Below are 11,421 nucleotides of genomic sequence, written 5' to 3'. Positions count from 1 at the left end.
ATGCAGACACAGGGAGAACATGCAAACGCCACACAGAAAGGCCCAGTCAGACCATGGATCTGAACCTGGGACCTTCTTGCTGTGAGGCATCTGTGCTAGTCTGTGCTAATGCAGTGCTATAGTCATATTTTGCCATATATGTCATATATTATTATACTACAATGATATATCATGCATTATTTTCTTTGTATCTCTTCTCCTTTACATGAGTGAACGCCACCTGTGCCGGCTTCAAGCCAGATCTGGCCCACATGTCTCTGCTATGTGGGTTACTTCCTTCCAGACTGAAAATTCAGCCACACAACATAGCATACATACCCTTACACATAATCACCCACACACCCCACAGTGTGTACACACAGTACATAACCGTCCGTGTTTTGTAGATGTTTTGAGCCAGGTGCTTTGCCCTTGTCTCTTCCTGTAAGCGTTTTGGTTGTTTGTCCTCAATAATATATACAATATAAAGTTATTCAATGAGTGCAACTGCTTTGATTGACAGTTGATTGGGGTTATCCGAGGTCATCAGCTGCCAGTCACCAACCTGCCTCAGCTCCTTTCTATCTTCACATCTTTATCTATTTTTTAATTAACCAAAGATTATACAGAGCAAGACTATCAGAAATGTATAAATAAAAAATAAAAAATCTAACAATATCAAACTATTCAGTTATTAGGTCGTTTGTGCACATGCATTTCCTGGTTGCTACTACACTCTTGACATTTTTAAGAGGTTTTTTTTTATTCTTTAACTGTACAGTACTCTTACTGTATTGTATTGCATTTATTTATATACTGGAGGCTCCTTTCTCTGTGTCTCTTAATACAGAATATGATACAGGGAAGGAGGGAGGAAGGGGGAGGGAGTTAAGGACAGCACTCAGGAGTCGACCAATGAGAAAACGCCCTGTTGGCCCTACAGGCTTCCCGTCATGCTCGTGGACTCAGCGCTACGTCAGCAGTGATACAGAAACATGGCGGTGTCCATAGCCCTCCGCCGGGCTGCTAACCCTCGACTCTTCATTTTAACTTTTCTCACCGCGTTAATATTTCACCAAAGCGCCGCCGACATTTCCACAGGTGCGCCGGCGACAGAAGAGTCCCCTCACCGCCGCTTTGAGTACAAATACAGCTTCAAAGGACCCCACCTGTCTCAGGCTGACGGCAGTATCCCCTTCTGGATCCACACTGGAAGTAAGTTTGTCTCCAGCAGCTGTCAGCATCACAGAACCGCTGCTCATCCAAATGCATCGACTGGTTAAATTCACACCATAAAAACTCAAAATGCCACGAAGACAGCTGAGGTGGGTTGTGTGTGTGTGCAGTTTTGAAACTGACGCGTTTCCGCTCAGGTTGTTCAGAAGAAGTGACAGCGCTTTGCTTTGTTCATTCAGAAGTGCACTGAGAAATGCTCGGATTTTAGCGTCCAGCCTTAGTAATACATTAAGTGATTTTAAAAACATTGCATTAAAGGCACTGACTGATTAGAAAGCCTGTGCAGACACATACAGCTGCAGTATTGAACTCTCCTCTTGCAAACAAAAAAAAAAAAAAATGGGCCTTTGGATTCTTGCATCACACAGTGAGTTGTCCAGTTGCTGATATGAGCGTTCAATGAGAGCTGCATGAGATTACAGTACTTTGACTATCAAGCAACATTGATTTAGGGCTGTGAGAATGATTATGTTAATTTGTGGTCAGTCTGCAGACTAATGTCTCAATGGTCTATCCTTTGCAAGTTCTAAGAGTTTAAAATCACATCAGTAGAGGACAAGGTAGATTAGAGATAGATAAACATAGAGGGAACAGTGATGCGAGTGCCCGGAGTCAAACTGAGACACTGTGACCATAGTTGTTTGCTTTGACTAACTGCTCCAACCCCCCAATTATTCAGTTTACTTTCACACATGGCAGTAAATCCTCCCAATTTAAAACCGGAACAAGGTAATGTTTAACAAGCTTGGTTGCAATAATCCTTTGCTATTACCCAAGTTACAGTGATGAATAGAATACTTCTGCTTGCGGAAAAACATATAAACGCATCTCTTGAACTTTGGGATGAATTCGTTACGTCACTTAACTCACTCGCTGTCCTCTCCCATCCAGATGCCATCCCAAGTGCAGACCAGGTGCGCATTACGCCATCCCTCAGGAGTCAGAGGGGCACTGTGTGGACAAAAAACAAAGTCAACTTTGAGCACTGGGAGGCCGAGGTGACCTTCAGAGTATCTGGAAGAGGCAGAATGGGAGCAGATGGTTTGGTAAGAAGGGGTCAAACTCTGCTGTTGGTTGATTACGAAGCCAAGAGAGTCCAGTGCCCCTTTTTTGGGGATACAGGGGTTTAGTATTAACCCACCCTGGCCTTCTTTAGTTGTGCACTGCTATGTCAGACTATGATGATATACATATCCGCTGCTGCAGCCTTACAGTATGTTATAGGAGACCAAAGACACATCTCTGGAAAGTGTCTCAGTTCATAGAAACTTGTTTCTGATTTGTCAGTGAATAGCACGTTTCTGTAACTTATGAAGGCGTTACAGAAAATAATAAAATACAATGTGTTTACTGCAAAGTTAGCTGAACATCGCCATTCAAGTAAATTCCCTGTGTGGTGGATGTCTGCTTCTTAACCATTTGTATGAATATAAAGTCTTGAAATCTCATGTAGAAATGGAAATCAGTACACAATGACTGGTCATCTTCATATTCCCCAAACTGTAGTTGTTTTGGTGTCGCGTTCGGTTACAGGAATGAATTGGCTTATAAAAGCAAAGTCCTGCAATCCACTCCTAAATTCATTAATGTTAGTATGTGCTTATGTGAAAAATATTCTTTGGATTGTCTTGGAACTTTCTGTTACAACAATTCAATAAATTTATGCCATGTTACACTGAGCAGGGATACTTAAATGTGGAGAAAACTGCGTTTGAAGGGAAGGTGTACATTGTGTTTCATACCCATGGTGGGGGGGGAATGACAAGCCGTTTGTCAACAGACTAAATAACTGTAGAGAACAGTTCAAACATGTGAAGTTTGCTTATAACAGCATGCAGAAGAGACAGCCTAGTGATAACTAAGGCTAAGTGATAGATGGGCCAAACCAGTATATCTGCAAAAATGAACTTATTACACATGCATCTGTGTTTATGTCAGATGAGAAATAAGAGACTGCAGTCCGTAAAAGCTGCCCCTGTGTATTAAAGTCATTTAGAAATATATGTTTTTTTTAAATTTATGGTTACTATGGCTAAATATACACCCTCATTCCCTGTTAAACCAGCACTGTCCACAAATATGGCTACAGCTTTGTTTATTCAAGGATGATAAAACAAACATGCGTGTAATAGTTTTTTTTTTTTCTTTGTCTAACAGGCCATGTGGTTCACCAGCGCACAAGGCCTTGATGGTCCAGTGTACGGAGCTGCTGATCAGTGGAATGGATTTGGTGTCTTCTTTGACTCGTTTGACAATGACGGAAAGGTTAGTGAGTCTGAGGATTCTTTACATTTTTTAAGAGGGGACTGTGTAAACTGCACGTTTTTAAAAATGCCAGGTACTGAGAATCTCCTCTGAAGGCTGATTTATGGTAACACACTGGTGTCTGTTTGCATTGAGAGCGAAGCATTATGGGAGTTCAGCCAATGTGGAGGCTTCAATCAGAAAGGGAACAACTACCGCAGAGTTTGCACACACAAGTGCAAACGAGAGTAGCACACAAAATGGCAACATATTAAAAGCAGCAACTTTGGCGAGTGAAAAATTAAACCAATGCGAAGGTGCTCAAAAAAATCTGCAGTTCCACGAATGGCCACTTGAGGCAGGCTCAACAAAGCAAGTTAATCCCCATTGACCAAATGCTTTATTGGTCATTGGTCTATAACAGCAGAAATAGCTCAACAGCTGCACGGCAGTAATCATTGATATAACTTAGTCATTTAAATTATATTATTATATTTAAGTTTTAAAGTTATTCACAATTAAGGGTGTTGATTTGTCAGACTCGGCCAAAAACTCCACACACTTGATCATCTTCTTTATTTGCACGCGTACAGGATTGTTTTTTTAATATGATTACCTAAAAGGCCACCTCCCGTCTTCAGATGACAAAGGGATTAATGTGATTCTTTGTTTTTTTCATCCCAGAAAAACAACCCGGCTATAATAGTCGTGGGGAACAATGGAAAACTTGTTTATGACCACCAAAAGTAAGTAAACATTTCTTTTGCTCCCCTCTGACGTCACCCCCAACTCAAATTTGAACAACTTAAAGAAGATTAGAAAATATGATTATATTTGCTTGGAAAGTAAATAATCCTCCATCTTTCCTAATCTCCCCCGGGCGAGTGAAAGCTTTAAATCACTTTTTCAGTGCCATTTCGGTTTGTCTTGGAGTTCATGGGTTTTACTGCCCCGCTAAATAAGTGTTTACAAAAACATACACGGGCATTAATGTGATTCACTTATCTAATAAACTTGTATTTTCTCCATTCTTGAACAATGTTTGTGTGCAGCAGAGTAGTATGAGTAGATGTAACAGGTGTATGTTTGCCTTAAAATGTTGTTTTCATCCAGTGACGGCAGCACACAAGCCCTCGGTACGTGTTTACGAGACTTCCGCAACAAACCCTATCCCATCAGAGCCAAAATAACGTACTACAAGCGGACACTGACGGTAGGAGAGAACAAAAACACACGCATTTTAAGCATAAAATGTATCTTATAGTATTCGCTAATTTATTTTTTATTTTTTATTTTTTTTGATTGAATCAGTCATCACCAGTACTTTGATTATTCTTCCTCAGGTCCTGATCAACAATGGTTTCACTCCAGACAAAGAGGACTACGAGTTCTGCACAAAGGTGGACAACATGATCATTCCTAGCGACGGCTTCTTTGGTATTTCGGCTGCCACCGGTGGTTTAGCAGGTATTATTAGTTTGCTGTGTTAAAATCTCTGACTAGTTTTCCAGGCCCAGGTTGCCACGTTTGGAGGCTGACTTCAATTTGACACAAGATTGAAATTTTTGGTATTTTTCTTCTGCTGAGAAAAGAAGAATTGTAATAATAATATTATGTGGTAATTTCCTGTATTTTTTCCAGTTATGTTAGCCTTCCTCTTACAAACGTAAACAGTTTTCATTGCAACATGTTTTCATTATCTTTGAGAAGGTATTATTACCACATTGTATTATCACATTGTTGTAATCAATCAGCGTATTATTTAAATGTGGGTGATTTGCTAATTCAGAATGTTTTTTCTCCGTCAGATGACCACGATGTTTTGTCCTTCTTGTTATTCAGACTCACAGAGCCAGGCCAGCAGCCGGTAACTACATTTTCCTAGAGCTCCTAAAACCTTTTCCAATCCTGTGTGTGTGTCATTTACTTTTCTCTAGTTGTGTGGGTGTGCGCATGCATGTGTGTGCACCATATAGCCTAAGCGCAGCCTCTATTGAATTCACAGAGGGGTTTTTTTTTTTGTCTTTCCCATTGAAGCCTCCAGTCGATTCTGAGATTCCTAAAGAAGAGAAGGACAAGTACCAGGAGGAATTTCAGAACTTCCAGCAAGAGCTCGATAAAAAGAAAGAGGAGTTTCAGAAAGAGCACCCAGACGTCCAAGGAGAGCCAAGTTAGTTTCCTGAATAAAAATGCAGGGTGTAAAAAACATAAAACTATGAATTCGCTTTTATAGAAAATCTGGGACGTTAGAATATTTGAAAAAAAAAATTCAAAGACTAAAGAATAAGTCCAAACATTGCTTTTACAATACACCATGAAAGGTCTGTAGATTTAACTTTTTTTAATCTTGAATATTTGTATCCTCTTCAGTTGAGGATTTGTATGAGAGCGTAAACGACAGGGAGATCCGTCAGGTGTTTGAAGGCCAGAACCGGATCCATCTGGAAATCAAACAGCTCCACCGCCAGCTCGCTATGATTCTGGATGAGCAGCGCCGATATGTCTCCGCTATCACGGACGAGGTTGCCAAGAAGGGGACGAACGTTGAGTCAGGGCAGGTGAGCACGTCATCAATGAGAAACGCACCCGCACAAGAAGCAAGGGATGTGGTGTTAAGGGCTGCAAATAATCTCATATTGTCTGGGTTTTGGTATTGCATGTTACATTTAGAAATGCATGTTTAATGTTTTGCAAATTGTTTTTCAAAATATATTTGGATGATAAGAGACTGGTGTAAACTTGATGAGACAAATGAATAATATTTTGTCATGATTAGGAAACACGTGATGTTCACGTATTCATGTCAAAGTAAACACTTCATATGTCAGATAATCAAAACTAAGAAACATGTATTATGATGGCTTTATCAGACACCAACAATATAGTGTTCAACCTTCAGACTATCGTTCTGTATTTCCCTCTTAGGTGGATTCTTCCGGTCAACAGCTGGGCTCCGTCCTAGCAACACAACAGGAGGTTCTCAGAAATCTGAACGAGCTGAAGTAAGTGAGAACATTTGTTGTTGTTGCAGATTGTTTCTTCTTAAAAAACTAGCTGTTGTTTTTGCAACAAGCATAAAGAGAGAGCCGTGATACTTGAGGAAAACAAGGGAAATCCTGACGATTAAATCCCTCAAATCATATTTAATCTCAGGATGCAGTGGCGGCAACATCACAGGTGTCTGCCAGCCTGATAATCCAGCTGCTGTGACAGCTTCCTCCACAGTGCCTGATGAGAGGCACGTGCACACACAAGCTCACCACTAAATGGGATAATCATCACTGTGCGTGGATCCTACCTCTAAACCTCTTCTTTTATTGTGGACGTGTTAAAATAAAATACATTTTAGGAGTTTCATTATTGTACAATTCAGAATTGGAGCTAAAGCAGGACTTCTTTACAAAACTTTGGGTGTGTACCTGCCCCACCCGTTTTATCGAGGACACATCGGGGGGTAACTTGTGTGGACAACAACCACAACCACCATCAAGTGGTGTTCCAGTTACAGAATGACAATACTGTGTCCCACAGTCTGTCCCTTGGAGTCAAAAATGTCAAGTTCGAAGTTTGCTTTATTGGTATTGATAAACAGCCCATTTGGGAAACTGTGACTGCACAAGAAAGTCACATTTTTAGATATATTGTCTCCATGAATAAGACTTGGGTCCTTTCTGATACATATAATATCCATCTGGAATCACCTTCTTTAACTATAAAAATGGTTTCCTTTGCCATTCTCAGATGACCGAGCACACACATTTTTAATGTTAAGATAATGCATCTTAAGAGATTTTATCATAGTTTGTCTTCTATGGCTAAAGTCTGAAATGACTGTTTAATGTTGGATCCTACAGTAAGTAAGCCTGATTAGGTATACACAATGTAATTTCTGACTCGTAGAGCTTGTATTTAGTCAGATAAGATGCTTGTGGTCACGCGACAGATTAAAAAAACAAAACCCTACTTCTAGATTAGTGACTGGATTTTTTTCACATTCACATATAATTAATGTATGATTTATCTAACTAGTTTCACTAGTTTGTCAACCTCCAGCTCTGTTTTTAATTGTGTAGAAAATTAAAAAGTCTTAGTTTATTAATTTGCTTACAGACTTTGCTGCAGTTCTTGTAGCTGCCATTTGACTGTGTCTTAATTTCAACACACCATCTGCATAAAGAATTAATCAGAATCACAAGATATTAAAGATTTTATTTTATGTAACATTAATCTCTTAGCCTCGTGTATCATAAAAGAATCAAGCTGTTTGTATGCCCTAAATCCAACAGGACATTGGTCCTCAAAAGATTTTGCATACATGATTTTCTTTATTGTATTGTTGACCCCAAACTGACACGAGCCTAGCGACCACTTACCCACGTGCAACCTCTTAGTTCTCTAAGTGTATTAAATCTTATAGTGAGCAGGTGATAACTGAGTTTCTGGAAGGACTTTAAGAAAGCATGTTTTAAGTTAAGATGGTGCAAAGGAGCAAGTTGATTGACACAGTAAATATGTTCAGACGCTGGCAAAAGGCTGCAGCTGCTCAGTCTAATGTGCTAATGTGAGCGACTGATCTGTATTACTTTGTAGATTAAGTCCTCAGTTTATCCTGACCCGTCTTTTAACACGGAGTTTATGATAAGACTTCATCTCAGACTCCAAACATACAAAGAAGGCTTTCGGCTCATAAATGGGTCACTTGTAGTGAATGAAGATTAGACGTAGGGTTTAATAAACGCTCACTTACTTTCTCAAGGGAGATTTTTTTTTTCCCCTCTCTGTGAAACAAATTAGATTTTGTTTATATGTCATCCCTGTTTCAGACCTTGGCCATGTGGCCGTGCAAGAAAAGGCCACATCTTAGCACCATTTCGTCCTTATCCGATTAGTAGTCTTTAAATACATCTGTCATACAAAAGCGAAACATGGTTTCCCTCCAAATGATTTCTTGTCACAATCATCCCTCCCAAGAGTCTTCCTACGTACTCTGCTGGAGCTCTGCTCATTTGTCATTTCACTTTTTTCTTCTTAATCGTCTTAGATGTGTTTAAGATGATAAGAGAAACATATTGCTTTTTCCCTGTCAGTAATCATCTTTAAGAAATTTAATTTTGCTGAGAAATGTGATCCAGGCTTAGGCACATTCATTCTCTTCTGAGAGTGATCTACACAGTAATTTCATTTACTGGCGAAATTGAAAGTGGACGTACAGATTTGGATTTCACATTCAGTAACTGTTGAGGCATAGCAGTTGTATATTTTGAGGTCTGTTGTGAGTGTTGAAGATCTGTTGAAGACCCCTAATACCGCACTATTTCAGTAGGAAACCATTATGTTTCTCTAAACCATTAATACCCTAAAGAGCACTCTAAAAACCTAAAAGTGTTTTCATTCATGTAAAAAAGAGATACATAAGCAGCATCCAGTCTTAAAGGGCTTATAACTACTGGACCACCTCAGCATAGAAGATACTAACTTAGAGGATACTGGCAGTGACTTCCACTTCTCTCGACCATAATTTTTTCTCTTCTTTACCTCCACGACACTTCCAGAAAGGAAATCTGTTGCAAAAAGTTACCCATTAAAGATGTTTTAATAAGACATATTAGTCTTTACTTTGTGTATAGACGCACAACCACAACAAGTATAGTAAAGACTAAAGAGACTGGCTGACCTTTGAAGTTTTGTCTGGAAGCAGTCAGAACAGAATTGGACAAACACTGATGCTCCAAAAAAAAAAAATACCCCAAAGAGTACAGTAACCTGGAACCTGGATTCACAGAACTGAAGACTGCGTGTCACAAATCACAAATTGTGATTCGTGTGAGGATGACAAGTGAAAGGTCAACATATTCGACCTAGACAGCACAGTAAAACACTGAGATAATGCTTAAGAAGGCAGGACGGCCAGTTAGACAGCAATTTCTGTGCTAGTCTGTCACTAATGGTCACTACAGCATATTAGCTGTGGTATTTCTAGTGATAGCATTGGTGTAAATCAAGTACAAACTAACTAAACTGCATTAAAGAATTGTCAAAATATATTTCAGGTCATGCCTCACTGGTGTTTTTAACAGCAAAATGATGCAGAGACACCAGCTCACCAGAATAAATGTTTACAACAATGTAAGCCCCCTGTATAGGCTACGGAATTTGCTTTGCCTAGATCTGTTGCAGGAGTATAAAACAAGCTTTATTATTATTCTTTAAGTCTCCTCTGACTCTCATGGAAACATGTACCTTGTGGCCTTGAACTGCATCACTTTTCTCTTCTAAAGCTTCTTAACTTCACGCTCAAATATAGTGCAGCACATTCAGAAGGTTTCCAGCCATCAAGTGCTTTGTTAAATTTTTTTCAATCAACATTTTAATTTCATCTTTAGCCTCATAGCTAGCCTCTTATAGATTTCATAATCCCGATAGTGCTCCCCTGTTTCTTAACCTACTGTACTTGTAATCTGTTGTAAGAACATGTTTTTATCAGGGATTAATTTAGCAATCATGACCTCTTTTATCAGATGGTAATTTTCTGTTTTTTGAACTTTGAGAACATGTAGCCTCCAGTGAATAGGGATTAAGAGATTAATTTTGGACACTTTATATTACTGTAAATAAACAATACCACACAGCATATTTTGCGTGCATCTTGTTTCCCAACATGTATTCACTCAATGGTTTTTGCTTTTTGCAGCATTAAGGGTCATGATAAAGTGCTTCTACAGAGACTGTTTGCACTCGGGTCTGTGAACTCTGTGACACTTGGTGTGTTTTCTCTTTGTCTCTGCAGAAACTCCTTTCATGAGTCACTGAAACAGATTGGCTCTGCCCAACATCAGGGGAATGCCGGTGGACTGGGGACGTATGAGACTATTCAGCACTTCAACGACATCAAGGAACATCTCCACACAGTCAGAAGAGATGTGGAGCACTTGGTCCAGCGTAACGCTCAGGTAGTTTGGAGTCCCACTTCAAGCAGTTTATAGCAGAGATTATTATTAATTTGACTAAATCTCTTATGTTTGTTTTTATGCGCAGAATCCTGCTGAAAAAGTTGTGAAGTGCCCCGAAGTGCCTCCCATGCCCTCCTGTTTATCCACTGTTCATTTTGCAATCTTTGTTGTCATCCAATCAGTTCTGTTCTTCTGCTACATCATGTACAAGTAAGACATTGTTTGTTTTGTTTATCCTGCTGGAGTAATTTAATGATCAATTGTCTAATTCTTTGTGTCTCTGTTTTTTTTTTTCCTTCTCGTAGAAGTCAACAAGAAGCAGCGGCAAAGAAATTCTTTTGATGAAATGCGTTTATAAAACAAGCCTGTGTGAATGAGGGAATGTCCATTTTTCGTAATTTTTTTTTTGTTTTTGATTTGATTATTTTCAGATTGTAAGTTATTGTACTTGAAAATAATTGGTTTTGTTGAGGAAGTTTGTTTTAATTAATTGAAGATTTTTAATTTGATCAGGAAAGTGTGTATGAATGCCAGCGTGAAACTTGTTGTTCTGGATTTCCAACAAGATGTAACATGTTCCTTTCAGTATTTCTGTCTGGTCAGGTCCATTAGATTTTGTTTGCAAAAGCTGAAATCTGCCACAGTGCTATTTCACAAAAGTAACTGAAAACAAATGAACCTGTGTTTTTGAAATGTGCAATTTTGTATAAAGTACTACAAAAATGCTGGTGATGGCAACCCAGACATCGGATTCCGGCCTCTGTTTATATGTTTTCAGTCAAACATGTCAAAATCTGACATATCCTCTATCTGAACAATTTACTTAAAACAGTAAACACAAATTACTCTGATCTCTGCTTTTTGTTTGATTAGCTGAGAAACATGCCACTCATTATGCATCTTTTTCAAATTACATATGCATGTTACATGACATAACATATGTAATTGCACCTCTTATTTTATTTAAAAGCCACACCGAAGGCAAATTGCACCACTAGAGCAGTTGTTTAAT

At 39.1% G+C, this 11,421-nt stretch overlaps 1 protein-coding gene across 1 annotated transcript; it reads left to right on the top strand.

The window, feature by feature from the left end:
- Positions 1-694: 694 nt before the first annotated feature.
- Positions 695-11,155, top strand: lman1 (lectin, mannose-binding, 1). The gene is made up of 13 exons (XM_084571655.1): positions 695-1,194; positions 2,107-2,261; positions 3,373-3,480; positions 4,144-4,205; positions 4,573-4,672; positions 4,803-4,926; positions 5,268-5,326; positions 5,497-5,629; positions 5,830-6,017; positions 6,385-6,461; positions 10,247-10,409; positions 10,495-10,619; positions 10,715-11,155. Exons 1-13 carry the CDS (start codon positions 975-977, stop codon positions 10,749-10,751), a joined length of 1,551 nt encoding a protein of 516 aa, XP_084427781.1. The 5' UTR covers positions 695-974; the 3' UTR covers positions 10,752-11,155.
- The last annotated feature ends 266 nt before the right edge of the window (positions 11,156-11,421 follow it).

The sequence above is a fragment of the Chelon labrosus genome, assembly GCF_963514085.1.
Source record: "Chelon labrosus genome assembly, chromosome: 22".
In the NCBI taxonomy this organism is placed as follows: domain Eukaryota; kingdom Metazoa; phylum Chordata; class Actinopteri; order Mugiliformes; family Mugilidae; genus Chelon; species Chelon labrosus.
The sequence above is the reverse complement of the archived record's forward strand: the minus strand, read 5'-3'. Positions and strand labels throughout refer to the sequence as shown.